The 22,802-nt window shown below is 36.3% G+C and overlaps 1 protein-coding gene across 1 annotated transcript in view; it reads left to right on the forward strand.

Moving 5' to 3' along the window:
• The window catches only part of METTL15 (methyltransferase 15, mitochondrial 12S rRNA N4-cytidine), a 97,107-nt gene extending 74,447 nt beyond the window's left edge, over positions 1-22,660 (forward strand). Inside the window, exons 3-5 of the mRNA XM_075712396.1 lie at positions 11,512-11,703; positions 13,810-13,988; positions 22,218-22,660. Of these exons, the coding sequence (XP_075568511.1) occupies positions 11,512-11,703; positions 13,810-13,988; positions 22,218-22,660 (814 nt within the window). The remainder of the gene's footprint in view (positions 1-11,511; positions 11,704-13,809; positions 13,989-22,217) is intronic.
• The last annotated feature ends 142 nt before the right edge of the window (positions 22,661-22,802 follow it).

Here is a 22,802-nt window from a genome sequence, read left to right on the forward strand (position 1 = left end):
ACAAGCCACTGCATAATTTAATCTCCTTCACTATGCTCTATCTTAAAAGTAATTAGGAGTTCTATATGCAGTGCTCCAGCTATTCTAGAGTCTAATTTTTTGTTATATGGAACTTTCTTTAAGTTTCTGGTTAAAGTAGTTACCTAATTTAATTTTAGTTGAATAAAATTAACTAATAGTTGATTAATATCTATTAGCTCTTTTCTCTCCCTGGCATTTAAAATACTCGGTGGAGAATATTAACACCTATTCTTGGCCTTCTTTTTTGCATGCAAAACAAGTTTGGGCTTTTTTTTTATACTTTCATCTCATAATAATAGCTCTCATTTCTTCTAGTCATCCTATTAGAGCTTCTCTGCGCCAGTTCCACTTTGAGTTGCTCTTTTAGGTAAGGCTTCTGTAATGGCGTGCAATACTCCAGATGACGTCTTACCATTAATACTTTTCTATTCCTAATGAAAAGACTTCTGACATGTAGGTCCTAAGATTTTGTTTTCTTTCTTATGGCTGTGTTTGCACTACTGTTTACAGTTCATTTTATGGTCAAATAAGCCTTCATGTTCCTTTTCCTCACGGTTATGCCCAGCTGATGAGCTTCCAGCTCATGCAAGGCTTTTTCTGGCACTTCAGTACATGATTTCACATGTGATGCCGTTCAACTCATCACATTTCTCTTTGGTCATTTCTTTATGAGCTTCGTCATACTTTACTGTGGTACGTGCAATAAATTTAACTAGATTGACGTTGCCTCTCCTAGGTTAATAGAAACTTGACTACAAATGCTTTTTTGCTTATGAGTTTTTAAGGATCATGTTTTGTGATAGTTTAAATGGACTTACACAACAGCTTCCGTTCTGATAGCCTGGCAGTCACATTTGTATACCTCCACATTATTTCTTCTATATGGTATCTTTTTAATTCAAGCCATTCATTTTGGCTGCTTGAAAAAATCAGATTGTGTTGATTATGTAGCTGTTCAGTTACCTTTTACGCTTGGTGGAGGTGACTCACTGTTTTGTTTTACCTCTGGATGTCTTCTTGTTTCACAAGTGGGACATTTGGGGTTTTTTTAATGAATCTCAATTGGGTATATTTTCCCAGTAGAGAGAAACAGGGCAGTAATTTAAAATTGTGTGTATACTTTCAGGACCAAACATTATTCAATTAAATATTCTCTTATTTCTCTAAGTACTTACAACTTCAGACTTTATGTTGTCGTCTGCAGTGGCAAGTAACTAGACTGTGCATGTAGTCTCTGTACATTAAAAAAAAAAAAAGGTGGTTGAAATCAACCTATTTCACCAAAAACTTTAATTATTCTTATTTCCTATATTTAGTTAAAAGATGATTTGCACAATTTCTGGATGTTCATTGTGTAGGAAGGAAGTCCATTTGAATGCAGCATCTCATGACTTGTATGAAATAAAAATGTTAACACCAAAACACTAATTGTCAGAAATGATCATCACTGGTGAAATGCAGCTAAGTTTGCCAGACTTTATTACAAGATAATTCATAAGCTCAAGTGCATCTACACCAATGCACATAACATGGCAACAAACAGGAGGAGCTGGAAGCCCTTGTGCAGCAGGATGGCTATGACATAGTCGCCATCACAGAAGCGTGGTGGGACGACTCTCATGACTGGAGTGCTGCACTGGATGGCTATAAGCTCTTCAGAAGGGATAGGCAGGGAAGGAGAGGTGGTGGGGTGGCTCTGTATGTTAGGGAGTGTTTTGACTGTATAGAGCTTGATAGTGGTGATGACAAGGTAGAGTGCTTATGGGTAAGGATGAGGGGGAAGGCCAGCAAGGCGGATGTCCTGTTGGGAGTCTGCTATAGACCACCCAACCAGGATGTAGAGGTAGATGAAGCGTTCTATAAGCAGCTGCAGAAGTCTCGCAATTGCTAGCCCTTGTTCTCGTGGGGGACTTCAACTTGCCGGACATCTGCTGGAAATACAACACAGCAGAGAGGCAACAAGTGAGACAGTGAGACAAGGCAAGCAGGTGAAAAGACTTAAGTCATGTGTGGCAAAAAATGTTAGGTTTACTAACGTAGTGATGGGCTATGAGCTGACCAGTCATTAGTGGGCTTATAATACGTAGTTCTACGAAAACTTAATGCTTGGTGTTCACTGGTGTTTAGCAGAGCATGCTAAAAACTATTAGGAAAGGAATAGAGAATAGAAGAGTGAATGTTAGCGTGTCATTTAAACCCATCATATGATTGTGGTTTTAATTTTATGCACAGTTCTTCTTCCCTTGTCTCAAAAAGGATAAGACCTGATACAAGCAAAGATACAGAAGAGTAAAGCTTTGTGGCTTCTGTAATTTCCAGCTGAGTGATGCCCCTACTGCACTTCTGCTGTATTTGCATTCCTCTTGTGTTCTTCTTCTCGTATTTCTCTTTCTGACAATTAGGAGCGTATAGCTGGGAGATGTGACAATGTCCAAGTGATGGGCAGACAGTTGAACATGTAAAGTGGGAGTCAATTAGGAATGTTGACATGCTTTTATATGAGTTAGCTTAGATAAGAATGACAGGAAGGAGGAAAAAGTTAATTATTTCATTTGTAATAAATTCTTGATGCCAGGTATATTCATCCTTAGTGTTCTAAGGTTTAACTACCATGTCAAACAAAGAAATAGTTTGTCAAAGGAAATAAAAATCCTGTAGGGCTTTATCAGGCCGCTCTAATACTGTCAGCTGCTGAGTAATTAAGAAAAGAAAAAAAGCTGCTGTGGCTCAGATTGTTTTTCCATTTATTATGTCATAGTATTGCCACTGAGTCTCAAGGTCTAGACTCATATTTTGTTAACAAGGCAAAGGCTATGCAAATATATTCCAAGTATCAGTAGCAGCAGGTCTGTCAAAGCAACAATTACACACGATCTTGAGCAAGCTCTCTCCATGAATAGAGCACTTTAGAGTGCCAGAATTTATGATGTGGAAAAGTATTGTGTAAATTTGCTTTGTTAGCTCAAGAAAATTTAACAATAGTTACATTCATTTATTTGGTTCTGCAGGGAGGAAAAGGAGATGCTTTTTACATTCTGTATGTTTGTGTTTTTATAACTGTTACAAAATGTGAATCAAATTGTAATAGGAGTCATTTTAAAACAATTGAACGTGTGGGTGTAGGTAGGAGTAGCCTTTTGACAGTTCATTGCATGTTGCTTTTTAAATCATCAGTGTATGTTCTGTTAACTTCAAGTTCTTGCTTTATATGCAGATAAATGTGTCAATAAATTAAAGCTTTTATTCAGCTAATGAACAAATATCCTTGGAAGCTGGATAGCTATATTCTGATCTTTGAAACTGACTACAAGATTATTTTGCACTTTCTTCATAGTCCTTTGTTTATGAACAGATTACTATGTATTTCTGAAATTATGAGTTTAGAGGAGCAAGCACTGGACACTGTAATGATTTAACTTTGCTAGAAAAATAATTTACTTGATCTGAGATTCTGTTATGTGTAAAAAATCCTTCTTCATTAATATCCATATTATGCACAGAATCATTAATTACTGATTTACGTATGGTAGAAACATAATTAGACAGCACAAACTAAAATGTTGCAGGGAGGGAAAGCAGTTAGTAGAGAAAGTACACTTTTTTTGTTCCTTTAACACTCAGGAGAGACAAGTTGTTGTCTTTTGAAACAGTAACGTTTCATATATGGTATTTTGGTCATTATACATAGCTGATCACAACTGATCAGTAATTGATCAGTAAATCTGATTGAATGATAAATCTGTTTATGTGCCTTGTCCTGTCTGAAACCCTGAATATAATTTCAGATTCCTCTGAGACTGGGCATTAACACTGGGAAAAAGACGATGTGATCTGCTCATTCCATGCATGTTGAAAAAAATGTATCTGCGATGATTGTTGCTACAGATTTTAGTATTCTTATATTCATGGGATGAAAGATGCTTGTACACAGCTGTTATGTTTCTGATGTCACTTTGTACTTTTCCACTTGCTGATGTATATCCAGAATTTCTTTCTGTATTCTACAGGGTTTTGGCAACTGAATTAAACAGAACTCTTCTTCCTTCTAAGGCCGGTAGCAACATTTCTTTTGAGTTCAGTGAAGGACCATTGTGTCTTTAATGAAAATATGAATTTGTATTGTGGGTTATTGGGGTATCATCATAGAATCATAGAATAGTTTGGGTCGGAAGGGGCCTCTAAAGGTCATCTAGTCCAACCCCCCCTGCAATGAGCAGGGACATCTTCAACTAGAACAGGTATAAAGGTATCTTTTAACATGCTAGTGTTGAAAGAATGAGGAAATGATGCATAAGATTTATTAACTCTAAGGAAAGTTGCTTTACTACCTTTTGTTACACTAAAAAATAATCTTAGAAATAGAACTTGAATAATGAGATAAACATTCACCCTTAAAAAGTGATCATGCAAACTGTCAGCAGAAATGCTGCAAGAGCATCAAAACTTCTTGCAGTAATTGTCAAAGTAATATTGGTTATTAGAAGGTCTGACATAACAGGCAGATTCATTAATGATGTAATAATACATACTGGACCTGAATGGGGTGGTGTGGTTTCATTGGCTGTGGAAATTACTGTGTAAGTCTCTTATTGCTTCAGAACTGTGCTGCAGCCTGTCTGCTTCCACTCGTGGCTGAATGGAGGTAGAACCACAATGGCTGTGCTTGTAAAACCAAAACCATCCTGAAGTGCTGTGGTGGGGCTTTCCTGCATTAGTAGAGACCATAAATCCTTCTGTGATTCGCCTCCATTTTTTTTTCAGTTATTCCTCTCAACTCTTTGATTTCCGTGACCATGGAAAGTGAGCATTTTTGAAAGTGCACCTGGTGGTTTTGCTACCTGATTCACTGGTTTGCCCAGCAAACTGTGCTCTGCTCTGTCATCTTTATTTGCACTGTACTGTGTTCCCTGGAGGTTGTGTGAGAACAGGAGAGGGAATGAAAACCAGTACAAAACGAGGCAGAAGTGTAAAGCAAGCTGGTCAGCTTTGAAGTTAAAATCAGTGTTAATAAAGCTGAGGGTCACAAAGAATGTTTGGTAGACCTCAGATGATGCAGGTGTTCAACAGTTCTTGCATTATGGCCGCTGAACCTTGTAAAACTAGGCTGTCCTATTGCTGTGAATGCTAACCTAACATACGCCTCAAACGAAAATCCCTGGATGGGGCAATGTAAAGTCAGAGAAATGTTTATGGGTCTTCTGATGGGTGGTGTCTTATCCTTTGAGCTGTCAGGTCTCGTGAATGAAAAGCAAATCATTCTAATGTCCTGGTTTTCTTGGCACATCTGAATGATGACAGCATATTGTGTATTTTGCATATACTATGTAATAAAGGTGGCATTCATAACAATGTTACGTATTTTATAACAAAGGTTTTAACTCTGGCTAGCTGAAAATTGCATAAAATAATATAATTTACTCTTATTAATGAGCAAAACTTTGTGTTACATAGGAAACTTAAAAGTACATTTTCGCAAATTTTGGCGAGACATATAATTTTGAAATTTGCCTCAATAATCGCTAGTCTTATTCTGCTAGTCTTCCGTTTGCCCAGAAAGAAATGACCTCTTTAATCTCTAATTTAGCCAGAGAGGAATATTGTTCATTAGGAACTTAAATTTTCATATTTGTTTTTGACGGGGTTGAACATACCTGCTATGAAAGATGTCTAATATGGTAAGATTTCTGATGTACTCTGTGGAAATGATCTTTGATATTTGTGTTTTTGATTAAATAGTTATATCTTTTCCTTTAATTAAAACAGTGTTTATAGTTCCTTTAATTTTGAACAGTAGTTTTTACTGTAATTGTGTTGGTGTTAGCGGACAGAACAGTGGAATGCATACTTTATATAAAAGTAAAAATGAATATTAAAATAATGAGCAATCTGGTTTGAGGCATCCTGAAATTTCTTGCAGGTATGCTTGAGAGGTTGTTAAAAGCAGGTTTTGGTGCTTGGAGTCAATGAGACACGAGGAACAAAGGACAGCATTGTTTTATGGAATCTGTAGCAGAGTAAGAAGGAGAGGAAGTTTTGCTGGAAGCTGCAGGAGAAAATTAAAGCAGGAAATAACTAGTTTCAGAAGGGTTTGTATCAGAGATAGAAGACAGGCAATTGACAAGAGGAGGCAGAGAAAGGCAAGCGTTTTCATCTTTGGGATAGTAGTTCTGACAGTGTAAGATGCTCAGTGTTCTACAGGTTAATACAAAAAGGGCTTTTTGTTGGGTTTTTTTGGTGTGATGTCTTCAAGTTATATGGAAAAGAAGTATTTAACTTTTAGAATGTATGCATATGTTTAAGTGTTCCCTAGTCTTAAGTGGGAGTACGTCGTACGTAAATGTTTACCAATTCATAAATACTTACAATGACATTTCTGTGATCTTAATACGCAGAATAAAATTATTATTATAGCCTTCAAATTTGAAAATGTGAACTTCATTGGTTCTGCAGAAATTGCTTTTCACATACACTTCTTCCTGTTTTCAGGTCTTTGTTAATCAGTGGCTGAGATTTGGTTTTGTAATTTTGTAGCACAAAACCCAGCCTAGACTGTCAGTTCTCAGATAGACATATGGGCTTTTTCCAGAGCTATAATTAATTTTTTATAAAGCTAAGAATGTAATGACAAGGTTCGTTTATAAGTTGATAGGTGTTACAATTTTTATTTTTATTTTTTTCTTTGCAAACATGAAAACCATGCCAATTTCCCATTTGTCAAAGGTCATTTAAAATTTTTTACAGAATGTTCAGATACATTTTTTTGAGAGGGATGTTGCACTGAGGCAGAGTAGTGCTCATAGGTAGGATGCTGAAAGTTCCAGGAATTTATGACTGGACTACTTTGTGGTTTGCTTCTGGGTGTGCCTGGCCCAGCGCAGCTGCGAGCAAAAGTCACAGCAATCTGACAGCTGCTGCGTGCCCTAGGTGAAGTGAGTCAATGACATCAAACCAGGTCTGTACCAATATCCTCATGACAGCTGGTGCTAATTGGCACCCCTGTTGGCAGTCTCAGTGGAGTTACTGAATCAAGCAAAGCACCAGATTAGCCTCTTCGTTTGATGTGCATTGGCAAGAGTTAGCTGAAAAACTTTTTTTTCCCCAGTTCTCTCAAAGAAACCATTTATTCTGGTTGAGTAGAAGGTAGTTTTTACTGTTGACAAGGGATCATCACTTCCCAACTTTCTCTGTGTTCATACATAGAACTTGTAAGGGGGCCGATGGTGAAAGATCAAGAGCAAGTATTGTTGTATACACATAAAAAATGCTGAAGCACCATGAAAGCATAATCATACTTTTCTGTGAAATTACTTGAATGATTGATGTCACAGCAACCTCTGTGACAATGGAGAGAAAATAGGCAAGGGAAAAGATTTTCTCTGTTTATTTTGTAGAAGCTACATTCAAATTTACTTTCTTCCGTGCGCATCCCTCTCAGCTGAGTAAAATAAAAAAGAAATATTTTTATAAAGCGTTGTAGAATACCAGAGGTTAACTGAAAGCAAAAGAGCCTGAAATACATTAAGGAGACTTCGAACTCTTTCTCATTCTGCTCTTTCATATAATTGAGAAGTGTGGATCCAATGCTGTTTGTCAGAATTACTATGCTATGTGTCATAGTATAATATAATAAAATGCTGTGTTATGACCTGAACAAAGGGTCCTGAACCCAAGGATCTGTGTTATTTTCTAACTGTAGCAAACAGGACAAGAATGCTGCAAGCTCTTGAGGTTGTTGCACAATAAAATCTATTAAGGCCCCAACAACATATGTAGCAGCTGAAATAACTTTTTATTATTTTTAAAATTGGCTGGATTCTCTGTGTTCCCAGTGTTCTTTTAGAATCTTAAATACTTTTTTCTTGGAGAATGTCAAAATGAATATGTTTTGAGAAGTTAGAGGTTGCTTGACTTTCACAGTTGGGAATTTATCAAAGCTGACCATGCTATTACCACACACACAGACACACAAGCCAAATGAGAGCTAAACATGTGACAGGTATTGTCTGCTTTTTTACATCCTCAGACAATAACCTCTGAAAGTGTTTTAGTTTTCTACATAGGTATCTTCAACTCATTCAGTATTAAACCCTGTAAGTCTTCTCCATTTATAAGAGAGGAGCTAAAATCTCTTCATAGTTGTTTTATGTTTCTAAAATATTCTGAATATGTGAAGTGCTGTTCAAGTACTAAGTTTAAATATTTTCTCTTAAGCAAGACAATTGGATTTAGTGAGGTTGTAACCCTCAAAGATTACCTAAAATGATTAACATGCTCTCTGTGTTACCCTTTGTAGTCTTAACAGCTTTTGATGGCATCCCCAAGACTCACCTAAAACCCCTGTTCAGTCTTGGTCTGTAATGTTTTGATATGCTCTCTCTTCTTAGGCTTTTTTGAACTATGAGCTTGGCTGTTTTATTTGGTATTTAGGGATGTTCCCTGGTTTACCTTTCCTGCTTTTTCCACTAAGTGCTCTTTTTGCAATACATTAAGACAGAAAGGGTAATAGACAGATTTTCACACTAGAAAAGTATCATCATGGAACATAAAACTTGTAATGCCCAAAGAAAACATTGGAACACTGAAAAAGAAAACAAAAATAATTTCTACATACCTGGGGAGGGCAGAAAGCATGTGACTGTGGGAAATAAACATTTTTAGTGCAGGGCACACAGCTTTTATTATTCATATGAGGTTATTCTGGAAACACAATTTACAGATGATGTAAACAAAAATCTGAAGGCAGAAGGAAATGAGGCTAAATTAAGCATTTTCGGTGAAAATCATGTGTGTAACAGGCAGTTATTATTTAAGCATAGGCGTAAAGAATAGTAGACAAGGGAGGAGTTTTATTACGTTCTAATAAATGCTTTTGAATGCTTGGCAAAATATTTTTCTTTAAATAAATGTGTCATGCTCATAATCTAATAGATTAGTCCTCGTCATCACTATCATCACTGTTACTATCCTATTGAAAAAAGAGTTGATATTTGTATTTCCTTTCATAAGGTAATAAATGTTTCATAGCTGTGTACTTGGTTTGATTAATTGAAATGTATGAGATACCTAAGATGCTTAAAATTGTTTCTTCTAGTCCACAAAGAAACAGGAATTCAGAGAACTGGCTTGAACATTTTAATAGAGTCCTTATAATGTCATGAAATGCATCTATTTTTAGTAAAGATTTGTATTCACTAAGGCACCTATATCCACTACTGATACACAGAATGTGTTGTTTAACAAACAGGTTATATACAGAGGCTGTAATTTCACACAGCTGAAAGGCTGACATCAAAATGTCAATCTAATTCTTTTTCAATCTTTTTTTATTTGCAAACTCCAAAACATTTTCCAGCTGAAGCATCTCTCTACCAAAGAGTAAATTTCAACTTACTTCAAATATACTTCTTTTTTAATTACCTTTTCCTAATAACAAAGGGTTGGGAGGCCACAAATCAAAGGCCACCGTCCCAAACATCTTAGCCATCCACATACTTATGACTTGTTTAAAGAATCATAATCAAATTTCTAGCAAGTTATAAATGTAGTTCAAAATACTTTTTCAGATTGGTTGGTGGCACAGTACAGCACTAGTTCGTAGCATGGATTACTGTCCGCTGGAGGAACTAGACAATGGCAATTTATAGTTTTTTCCAGATCTTACTTATTTTCATCTCCCACATACAGAATTTTAAAGTTCATTCATTTGCACAAGTTGTAAAGTTAGAAACACTGCCCAGTTGGACAAAGTGGTACAGATTTTCAAGAAAATTCCTCTCATATTGAGGGGAAATAAAATCTCAAAGCTATAACTACACAGCTTAAATTGGTTTAAACATGTTAAGTGGATCATTGTGCTTTTCAGGAACTGTCAGTTCTTATTAAGCTGAATAGTTGTATTTAATTATGTGCTGGACAGTAATCAATTCAGAAATGCGAATGTGTGATCATGATATCCCTCATGAAATCTGTTCATTCAAGGTATTTCCCGTTTTTTCTGTTATGTTAAATAGGTTGATTCATTCTGCTCTAATGAGGATACCATTGCGTAGCTAAATGTTCTTCCATATGGTTGCATGACTTCTTCCTTTTAACAGAGCTTCACCCCCTACCCCCGGTAGCATTTTCTCACTCCAATTGGATGGGCGCAGAAGAGGTTCTGATTCTGATGAGGACTGTTCATACACTATTTTAAAACTGGAGCCACTGGAGTTAACTAAATTATGTCATAGTGCCAGTTGTCTTGATGTTAAACTGACCTGAAAGAAGGATTAGACTTAAGCTGATATTTTGAAAAAGTTTGGGTGTTTTTTTTTTTTTTCCAAATTACTATAATGCTGAAGTGTCAGAAGATATACCGGCAGCTGTCCTTTTGTAGCCGAAACAGTTAAAGCAGTTGCTCTCTCTATCCATTCGCTTCTGCCCGTGTAACTCACACACAATGGTATGAGTTAACCTAGTGGACCTTGTAATAATTTGAATGCTAATGCATGGTGCTGAGGAGCAGTTATCCAAACCTTAATCAAAACCCAGATGTGGAGGCAGTGGCTTCTTATTAGGGGGAGAAATATATTGTGTTTTGCAGGTACTGCTTAAAAATACAGCAGCATGTTGGTTAGTCTTTTTAGATCTTTGTGAAATTCATTGAGATTTTGACAGATAGATAAAATAAATTATTTAATCGTAGTCACCTTATTTATAAACAAGAATCAGAAGTCCAGGATTAGACACCCAAGAAAGAGTTGGGCACCTCAGAGATGTGTCATCTTCTCCCTTGTCATGCCACTTTCCCTTCCCAGTATGGGAATATTAAGCAAGAACCACCTTAAATCTAAGAAAGAAGAATGCTAGCACAAAAATGCATGTAAAACTCTACTCTTCGCAGTGATTAGGTGCCTGAATCAAAACTACACTGAAGTATTTTATCTGCTTATGATCCAGTGCACCTCATTTGCCCAATTATTTCTGAAACGGCAAATACCACTAAAAAGAAAGGTGTTTTTCCCATGGCAGGATTTTTTTTCCTGGCAGGTAAGTATTAAGCACAAGGCTGTGCAGTCATGTTCCATCTTGTCTGCTTCCCCTCTAGATCCAAGAACCATTTGTTCTTTTCCACACTTTGGCCTCTACTTGACCAAGGGCCCTGCTCAGCACAGCAGGTACCTTGGTGGTCAGGGCATTCCCGCTGAATGTGAACGGTGTCCCTTTGAGTTCCTGCATGTTGAAAAAATGAAATTTTAGTCAGGTTTTCATTTCTCTGAGATCAAGCAGGAAGGGAGTAAAGTGTTAAAGAAGTTTAAGTAGCTGCTGATGGGTGGGTTGGACCAATTTTTGATGTTGACATATGAAAACAGTACTTAAACTATTACTTTGGGAATAGCCCTATTGCTTCTGAGGCAAGTGAGTGCTACTATCTAATTCCTGCTATACAAGGGGAAGGCACTGCACTGTTATAATTAAAATTGAGGCTATTTATTTGTTATTTTCTTCCAGGAAACAGATTCGAGCTCTTCTAGGACAGTTTAGCCAGTCAGAGGCTTTGTTAATCTCTGCTGGAGTTGAGCCAGGGACTCTAGACGGAGTTCTCTTGGATGCTGGCTGTTCTTCTATGCAATTTGATACACCTGAAAGAGGTTTTTCCCTGCAGAAGGACGGACCTTTGGACATGAGGATGGATAGTGACAGGTACCTGTTAATAAAATATTTTTCCTTGAAACTCACAAACTGTGTGCTCGGCAACCACCATGCATTTCATTTCCCCTTAAATTGAAGAATTCTCATCGTCAAACCATATCTAACTTTGCACGAGTATGCTGTCTGTCTTTTGCCACAAAGGTTTTTTTGATCTCAATACTTAGAAACCTGGTTATCGTTCTTTTCCTTCTCTGGAATAAGAGGAATGTTCCAGTGATGAGTAATTAAACCAATAATGTTTTTGTTAACTATACCATTAAAATTTTATATTTTTGGAGTGTATGATATACAGTCACAGGGGCATCTCACTTTCAGAGGCCTGTCTTCTCCCTGTTAACTTCCTCAGTTTCTCAGACTGTACTTGATCTGCAGGCTCACTACCGCTTAATGCAGTCCCTTTTGTTTTCTGCCATGCTTACTATTTGTGGAACCTTCACTTGAGCATGTTCAGTTGCTCCCTCAGGAAAGGAGCAACCTCCCTTTTTTCTGCAATGGCCATCTGACCCAGTTACTTCTCTCTAAAAGGAATGTAATATAAAATAAATAAATAAAATCCCATCCATGGTATCTGCCAATTGAAATCAGATAGCAACATTGCCTTTAACACACTAGTGTAACGTTGTCTTCCATGTCCATAGATTTATTGTAAGCTTTCCTTAGCAATATTATAGGCTTCCTTTCACATTGTGTAGGAGGCACATCAGGCTTACCTAATTGTCCCATTAAGAATTACTAAATAAATCACCTCTATTTAAATTGTTAGAATTGGTGTTTAGTACATTCAAGAGCATGAAAATCAATGGTGGAATGGTAATTTCTACTTATGTAGCAATTTTCATCTTGAAACAATCTAATATGTTTCTGTAGCATTGTGCTTTTTACATGAACAACCAAAGATTGCTGGTTTATAGATGATGGCGGTAATTGCATAATGCATTACTGGGAGAATGAGAATTTTTGCTTTGTGTTTTGATGAACCTGCAGTCTTAAGAAATGCCATTTGATCTCTCATTGCTCACACAGAGCTGATGGGAAGCCTCAGTTTCTAAGGAATTATCTTAACACATTAACGTTAAGTCTTAACACAGCAAATTTCATGATACTCGCTTTTTCCAGTTCTGTGTAAAAAGCTCACACGATCCTCCTGGGATTCAGCCCTCAGATTTCAAGAATCTGAACTCCAGGCTTATATTTGCATCATGAGAATACATACATGGAACAGGAGCATAAGAACAAAGGATACCTGTGGCATAACAAAAGCCTTACACTACGGTTGTTGCTATGATACTACTTGCCTCTGATTTCTAAGTTTTGTTATCTTTTGTAAGATACTGCAGGAGAGTAATAAGTGCCTGAAAAATATTCTTCACATTCATGTCTTTGTAGAAGAGAATTTATTAAGTAGGTTGTATGTTTTCTCCGATTAGTAAACCCATATATGATGTTCATAAAATACCTTGAACTATTTCAATAGCAAAGTTACAGAGATTTAAAAAAAATAAATGTATGGCTTATATTGTTTATATTGTAATAATTCCTGACATTTGCAATATTAGATCATTTTTATTCTCTCAAAACAGTATTTGGATATAAATTCTTCTGCCTTTTAGTGGAAAGTAAAGTTAAATTATTTTCATGAGCAATTGTTTTCATAGCAGGGGATGTGGAAGAAAAGATCCTTGAAATCAGTTCTGACTAGAAAACAACATACAATGCAAGGTGACTAAAATGAACCTGTAAGGGGCAAGGGTATATTCTAAAGCTGGTGAAATAAGAAGCCACACAGGTTTCCATTTTAAGATGATACTGAAATGTATTTATACTTGTCAACTCATTAAGTATAGTTTTTGATAATACTTGGAAGTTTCAGCTGTTCTAATGATGTTCAGGAACAAACTCCATTTAAGGTAGTAAGAGAAAAGATTTAAAAGGTGCAAGCTATATCTGTTTTCACAGGGTTGCTGTCTCTTATTTGAAAACCTCAAAGGCACTTGTATGCAGTGTGTGAATTTGACTTTATGTCTCAATGCTATGAAGCTTCACCTCTTGTCAATGAAAACTGACGTCAGCGAACTAATTGGCTCTTCTTGTGCGTAGGTACCCTGACATGCCCACTGCTGCTGATGTTGTGAATGCCTTAGATCAACAGGCACTTGCGTCCATCCTGAGAACATACGGGGAGGAGAGGCATGCCAAGAAAATCGCTTCAGCCATCGTTCAGGCACGCAGCATATACCCCATCACCAGAACTCAGCAGCTTGCAAGCATTGTTGCAGGTACCCTCATTAATTCTTCACAGTGGCTGAGGAGAAAAAATATTAATCCCTAAAGTCCCAGAGGGATCTATTTGTACTTGAAATCATGCAGGATCTAATCCTGCCTATTCTGCTCTGATGTCAGTGGTCTTTTTTTGTCTTTTTTTTTTTTAAGGTCCCACTTCTTATATTGTAGTTTGACGATTAGTTTAATAATAGATTTTACATGAAGTGATTTACCATTTGCCAACCAAGTTGAAACACAGAATGACAGCAGCCTAGGGAATTCTTTATCCCAGCTATTGATAAGCCTTCAAATATCAGATACGTCATATACCTCTTTTAAACTTCTACATTTTAATATTTTGAGGGGAAGTACCATGGCAGTTTCCAATTATGAATGAAATCAGATCATTTCTGTCTGCTTAAAGAACCAGGAAGCAAAAAGTAAAGCAATGCATAGCTTGCTTCACTTTGTGAATGCCAACTACATCAGCCTGAAGCAACTATTGAAACGCTTCATCTTACTTGCTCTTCACTGTAAACAACTTGAACAAAATGTAGTTAGGCAGGAACTGTGCTCACATCAAGAACCTTCATGTTTGTGTTCTCAAGTGAAAATTTTCAAATTAAAATGTAAGACACAAATCCTGTTCATTAACATTATGATATGTAACATTGGGGTATTTTTATTTTTTTTAACCAAGAAATGAAAATTACTGGCTCTTATCGCAAATAAGTCTAAACTGCTGACTCCTTTGAATACAGACCTTTAAAATGGCTATCCAAATCTAACATTTGCTAAAGAATAGTGTTAAGCATTGTATCAGTGTCCTGAAGACTTTTAAAAAATATATTGTATTCATAAAGATTTGTATTACTTAAACTGGAATTTTAAGGGACTTAGTTTTAATGACTGACAAACAAATTAAAAGGTTTGGATTTGTGTAAGTCAGGATACTTGAGCAAAATACCCAGTCAACCGCCCAAAGCCCAAAGTTTAGCTGATAATGATTAAAGGACCTGAAGACACTGCTTGCTGTTGTAAGCCCCTGCTGTAAATATAGTGAATGTGAGGAACAATCTTAAAAAACCAAAGAGATAAAACACTATGAGTCTTTAATAAAACTTGAAGAGTTACATTTTTAATGTAGTCATTGTCATCAACAACACAAACTAATAATTTAGGGGTTTGTCACGTGTATCGCATGCTTTTTGAAAAACTGTTGATTAACAGTGTACCATTATTGAGACTGAAGCAACCATATTGCTGTGCTAAAGATGTAATGTGTTAGAGGCTGCAAACAAGCAACTCCATAACTTCTGAAATAGTTTTGTGCACTAGCTTGAAGTAAGAAAATAAAAATACTAGTGCCTAAGAGATAGTGATTGAAGAGCCCTTCATGTTTAATGTGTTGCATGTGAGTCATCACTTAATGGTCACTTTTCTGTGACAATGAGAAGAATTTTTTGTTCTCACTTTAAACTCTCTGCTATATTTGAAGAGCAGCTTGATACATGAATCAAGTATGCATCAGATAGTATATGCCAAAGACAATGAATCCAACACATATCTGCCAAGACAGTAAATATGTATGTTTTGTGTGCTTTTTGTTTTTTTGAAGTATGCAAGTAGTTAAAACAATGTTAGGACTGTTAGACTGATCCCTGTTTGGGTAGAACTTCCAATTTTAATTTGATTCCTCCATTAAAGGAACACAATGGTGGATCCTACTAGTTTTTGAACTGATTATACCTTAAAAAAATTCTGGTAACTATAATATATTTTGTTTAATTTATCATCTATCATCAATATACATTCTTATGCAAGATGATATCCATGAAGTTATTGAGTTAAGCCAGAGCTAAAGCGCCAGACACCACAGCTACAGGACCCTCTTGATGGCACAGCACAAAAAAACCCCTGACTAATTCATGACTTTACCAGAATAAAATCTATGACCTATTAGTTAAATGTCAAGTCCTTTAAAAAAAAAAATTAATTGGAATAATAAAATCTTACATTTTAGATTTTGCAGACTCTGTGCAAGCATGATTATCTCTCCAGAACAGGATCAATTTTTTTTGCCTAGTATAGGAGCCAGAAAACAAGCAAAAAATCTAGCCAATGAGGTTGAGTATTTATTTCTCTTTCTTTGCTGGTGTCACTATCTGAGAATTCATGTATGGTCCATATTTCTTTCACATGTTATAGATTACTATGACTTCAGATGCTCTAGAACTCTGAAGTTTTGTGTTAAGGTCCAGCTGATAACTAGAATACCAGTGAATCTAGATTTGGACTAGCCTGAAATTGGAAAATTCCATTTGTGTTTATTAGAATGCTAGACTTCTGGTCTTTCCTACCACCCCCAAAAAGTTAGAATGTGTATTGTTGTTGCTGATTGATTGGGAGATAAGAGTGAAGGATGTAATTAAAATAAGAAAACAAACAAAATGCCTCCACAACAGTTACAGAACAATCAGGCATTTCTGAAGTTTGTATTAGCAAGAGTTATAATTTTAAAGTATAGCTGGAAAAAATGTATAAATATATTTGTATGTCAAGATTGCCTACAACAGCTTGGGGCTAACTCAGGTAGCCAAGTGATCTCTTGCTCCTCTTGTTTCCAATTTAAGAAAAGTAATTCTTCCTATTTCTTGACCTAGAGCCTGAAAGTTGTCTCTCTACATACTGTGCCATTGAATTGTGATCCATTTGAATAAGGAGATCCCTGTAACTATGGAGTCTGCAGTTTACATGGGAAAAAGGAGGAGTTTTCTGTTCAGTCATGTGAACATCATCTCTTCTTGCAGCACAGTCGAACTCCACTGTTTATAATTCTCACACGGCTATCTGCAATGATGAATGCTCTGTAAATACTAAAGATTAGTAGTTCTCAGCTGAAGGACTATGAATAGATATGTGGAACTCGATTAAGAAGCACTTCCTCATGGCTTTTGCTGTAGCTCATTCAGTTGTTTGGAAACAATAGGTTTAACTTGATGTACAGGAAAACTGGTTAATAACAGTGAAATTTTTAGAATGTAATTTTAATATGCTTTTTCTGTGCAACTGATGATCTATTTTTATTTCTTTTCAGAAGGTAATATACCTTCTTATCTATTAGTTTTTGTTCAAAATTTAATTTTTCTCAGTGGTACTTAGATACATAATCTATTAACAGATCGTTTTGACATCATGTAATCATTTGGACTTAACTTGAAAGGAATTGATGATGAGATATTAAAGAAATCTGAAAAGTTTAAAAAGAACTTTAATGGGTAAAGCCAGTCTCATTCAGATTGGTTCACATTTATAGACTTTAATTATCAGTTTGGAATTTATAATATTGCCTGAATTTCAGATGGGTGAGAATTAACACTGTACTGAGGGAGCCTAGACAAAAGGACATTAGGTGCGTCACAGAAACTTATTAAATGCAATGCTAATTCAACAGACGGATTCCTGCAAACAGGTGCACGATCTGAATTAATTTTTAAACTCTCCCACTCTCATACACTCTGGGGACTTTAATAGTTCATATTGACAGGCACAGCACGTTGCTGATTTCATTCACCAGCTTTAAAATTTCAATACATTTCAACATGTGAATCTATTAGATTTTTAAAAGTGTAAGTAGCATCAGGGCGTCCCAAAACTAAAAATGATAATTTCTCTCACTGGGATTTCAAACCAGTCATCTAGCCAGAAGCATGGTGTTTTTATGAATGAAATTCATTTTACAAGCTTCCCATACAGATTTTTTTATATCTTTTTACATTGTACAGCCTGTTACCAGGAAAGATTTTCTTTTAGCGTCATGGTAATTGGAGGGGGCCGGGTGAGAGATTTTGTGCCTTAGCAGAAAGCACAAGTAGGTTTTTCTTTAACTATACCAGAGAACTAGAGTGGGGTAGAAATATTTTTCACCCTCAGAACATAGATCAAAATCCACTGCATTTACTAAAAAGATGGAGGCCAGTGTGACAGAAATCACTACCACACATTATATTTATTAGTTAATCCCAGTCTCTGAAGACAGACCAATAAGTCTTTGAACCTGGAAATGGTTTGATTTTGGTTTAGTTTTGGTTGCATAAAGCTGCAAAGTGGCTGCATTTCTTTACCAGTGTCGTGGTTTAGCCCCAGCCAGCAACTAAGCACCGCACAGCCGCTCGCTCACTCCCCCTACCCCGATGGGATGGGGGAGAGAATTGGAGAAGTAAGAGTGAGAAACACTCCTGAGATAAGAACAGTTTAATAATTGAAATAAACTAAAATAGTAATGATAATAATAACAATATAATAATGATAATAACAATAATAATATCCAAAGCAAGTGATGCACAATGCAATTGCTCACCACCCGCCGACCGATACCCAGACAGTCCCCGAGCAGCGATCGCTGCTCCCCGGCCAACCCCCACCCAGTTTATATACTGAGCATGACGTCATATGGTATGGAATAGCCCTTTGAGCAGTTTGGATCAACTATTCTGGCTGTGCCCCCTCCCAGTTTCTTGTGCCCCTGGCAGAGCATGGGAAGCTGAAAAGTCCTTGACTGGCATAAGCAGTACTCAGCAACAACTAAAAACATCAGCGTGTTATCAACATTCTTCTCCTACTAAATCCAAAACACAGCACTATGCCTGCTACTAGGAAGAAAATTAACTCTATTCCAGCCGAAACCAGGACAACCAGTTTCCTGAATATTAGTATTCTGTACAGTTACATATGACCTGCAGTGCTGTTTGTGCACGTTCAATTGAGGCATGTAAGGTTGTATTATACTTACAGAATATATCTGGGTTTTAATTTATTTTTCTTCAGTGTGTGATAAATTAATTCACCGTAATAAACTAATGACATAGTTAATTGTCATAGAAGATTATTTTAGGAAGACACTGCACTCAACAACCATGGCAGGACAAATGGAAGAACCTTCCAAAGACCTGGTAGTGTCCTAGTCCTTCTGGTAGCCTGAGTATCTCATTTCTTTTGTTTATCTGTTCAGTATTGCAATTGCAAAATAGCAGTGTTCATGATCAGACTACTAAAAATCTGGCCAGATATCAGCATGTCATGTCTATTTAGATTTTTACAAAACCAGTTTTGAAGTAGATCTTTATATCATTCTTGGTTTTTCAGATAAGTAAAAGATATTTTGGTGACATAGGAGATAAAACTTCCAGTATTTTACTCAGATTCCAGTGAGATTGGCTGTGGAAATTTAAACAAGGATCTCATTCTAGGCTTCTGTTTTTATGGTTAGGTCCCAATCAAGAAGTACAGTCAGTTTTGTACCTAAATTACATGCTGTACTCTTGTGGGTTGACTTCATTTTTATCTGTGATACTTTTGGAAGCTGAAATACTCTCAGAATATCAGAAATGGATCATCCCCAGAAAATGAGCAGTATTTTTAGAAAATACTTAGACTGCTAAAATATGATAGTTAAAAATTCTGAATCTGCTTTGAGAGGTGAGCACTAGCTCTGGGTAGTAAAGTTGAAAGTGTAAAACTGATGCTCTTCAAGTCACAGCTGTAATTTTTTTCAGCAAGGGGCAGGAACAATACGGGTAGAACCAAAAAAATGCACCCTGTTTTCTAACCCACTAGCATGTTAATAGCTGGTATTTTGTAAGGGAAGAGTGCTTTTTCATTCCAGTTACAACTGTTTTCATGGAGTGAATATGGCAGCAGTGGGCTTGGGTTTGGAAGGGGGGAGGGGAAGAGTGAGGCACGTTTTCAGTGGGTTTAAAAGTAGGCTTAGAAAGAGAGAGAGATTTGTTGTGTAAGATCTTTTACAAAACCAGTATTTTCTTATTCAAGAGACCATGGTTTCTGTAACTGAGTTCAAAAGATACCCGGGTATCTGATGTTTCAACTTCAAATTCCGTTGAAGAAAAATAGTATTAACTGAAACCTAAGACAGGTCTTCTGGAGAATACGCAGTTATGTATATTTAGTCACTTAGTGTATGCTATGGAAACATGCATGTCCTATGGTGTTTCTGGATACATTACATGCTGATTTTAAACCCTACTGTTTCATTTAATAACTATTCAAGATTTCTTAGCATACCACTAGTGTTTGTAGCTGTTAGTTTGCCATTGCTCAGCACCGCATTCCTTTATGTTACACATTAAGAGACGATTTTCTTCACATACAAATGGCAGTCAACGGCTGTTTTAAGGATTCTGTTTTCAAAGAATCTATTTTTAGGTGTGTAAAGAAATATGGAAACAGATACTGTGCCAGGTAGTACAAGCTTGGTGTCAGTTGGTTTCTTGGGACATTTTACCTTCTGCAATTTTGAGTTCTCCTTTTAGTTCAGCTCTTTCATCAAAACAGGCTTTGTGACCCGTACAATAGGGGTATATATTCTTTTTATGAATTATATAAAGTATAGATAGAATGTGGTGTTCTCAAAGACAGAAATTATATTGGCTAGCTAGCTAGTGTGACTTTTTCTAGAGTTTGTAAGTGATGAAGGAGCCTAGCTCCTGCAGGTTAAATCTATTTACTCTGCTTTGTGAAAGAGGGTTTAAAGCCACAAATTCCTGTGCAGTAGTTTGTGTTGGGAGAAGTTGATCATGTTGCCACTTTCTGTCTGAAAGGATTCAGACTATAGGAATAGGAAATAGCTACAGCTACGATAGGTCTCTCCAGTTAATTCAGGAACTGTTAGCATTAGAGTTGAGGAGATAGGGAATGTAGTTGGGAAAACTGAGTAGGCAGAAACGCACCTTGGATACACCACATACATGATAATAATGCTGTTAATAATGATTGAATTTTTAAATCCCGTTATTGGCCTCTCCCTTTGCTGAACACCAATGATCACTTATGTGTTTGTGATGCCAAACACTTACGCTTTCTGACATAAGTAAAATCTTGCCTTTAAAACTCTCAAGAATTCCACTAATAAATTATTTTGTGCCAATGTACTGGATTATGATCTCAAATGTTTTTCAGTCATCTGTGTAAATGTGAATTCAGTCAACTTGTTTCAGAGGTACCACATTCCTTTCTCTTACTCCACTACATGGAATATCAATTACCTGATTATGAACTGCATTTACTTCAAACCCATTGCTTTATTATGTTGTAGTTTAGCACTGGCATGGAGTTAAAGCATTTTAATACATACATACCAGCTGTATTGCCTTATCTCTAATGGGCCCTCTTGTTTGGAAAAATAATTCTTTCCAGTTAAGCACTAGCATTATTCATTCAATTTATCTTTACCAGACTCCTGTGCTCACTTACATTATAGATTACAAATTTACTCAGATTTCACAGACCTTATAAGACTCTTGCACTTTAGTCCCTTTGATCCGTCAAATCTGGTTTCTTTAGCTTTTTGCTCTGTACTCAGGTAATGAAGATTCAAGCCTCAAATACATTAAATAATGATATATTAAAGTTTCTATCAAAATTTCAGTCTCTACAGAGACTTTTATAACTCATAACAATTTTGGAGAAAGGAAGAGGGAGTTTTGTGCATCTAGTAAAAATTAATTAATCCAGTGATTTTCGTCCAACAAACTCATACCTTGACACATTCTGCTGTATAGGCATATGAAAAAGCAACAGTAGCAGCTGCATTGTCTAAATTTCTCAAAGTATTTTTGTGAAAATTTGAAGAAACATGAGCATAGTGGTCAACAGTTTTTATCCCCAAACAAGGATGCCTCTTTTAAGCTTTAAATAATTCATTGAAAGATACTTATCACCAGGTAGACATTGTCTTCATCTTATCTCTGTCTGTGAAGAAATGTGTCATTATCTAGAAGGCAACACTTAAAGTTGTGTCCACCATATATTAATTTTTTTTTGCCTTCAAAGCATAAAACAAAGCACCACAAATACTGAACTGACATTGACTACATTGAGATGTAAAGTGAGACTTACCTAGTCAATCTTCATTTTTTCCCTATCTTGGTTTCAGCTATCATTTTGTATTTTAACTTTGTGAAGCATTTGGGGAAGGAATTTCTGTCAAAGATTCTAGGAAAAAACCCAATGCTCAACTGCAAGCCAGCTCAGTTTAATAGGGTTTACTTTCAGAAATGTGAATTCAAAGCAGAAAATAAAGATATATAATAAAGAAGGAAGCTCACCACTCAGGGTTCAGTTGTAAGTATGTTTTCCTTTAAAGTCATCATTCGTGAGTGGATTAATGTCAGGATAGAAATGTAGAACTAATAAGATATTAACATATACCTTTTGAACTTTGACAGGTGCTTTTCCAGCATCAGCACTGTACGCACGAAAAGACTTGCTTCAGAGACCTACGCATGTTGCTACCAAAACTTTCCAAGGCCTGCGAATATTTGTAAATGATGAGCTCCATGAACTCTTTATAGGGCTGAAGACAGCTGAGAAGTTTCTAAAACCTGGAGGTCGCCTTGTAGCCCTCTCCTTTCATTCATTAGAAGATCGTATTATCAAACGTTATCTTCATGGAATAGACATGACAGAAAAGTACAATCTTGGCTCAAGGCAGAAGATAAGACAGGCTCTGAAAAATTGCTCCAAAGAAGATACACAAGAATTTCCCCATGGAAAATCCAAATCAAAGTGGATTTTTATACAGAAAAAAGTTCTTACACCCCAGGCCAAGGATGTTCAAACAAACCCAAGAGGAAGGTCGGCCAAGCTAAGAGCTGCTATTAAACTCTAAAACAAAACACATGGTTATATAATCGTATAATTTCCTTGAATTTTGTTTTCCAGAAGGCTAGCTGGACAGATAGTATCAAACGGGAAAAATAAAATGAAGGCTGTTAGAAAACTTTTCTTTCTCACCTTTGTGCTTCCTTTTA

This window comes from Pelecanus crispus, chromosome 6 (assembly GCF_030463565.1).
Source record: "Pelecanus crispus isolate bPelCri1 chromosome 6, bPelCri1.pri, whole genome shotgun sequence".
NCBI classification, from domain to species: domain Eukaryota; kingdom Metazoa; phylum Chordata; class Aves; order Pelecaniformes; family Pelecanidae; genus Pelecanus; species Pelecanus crispus.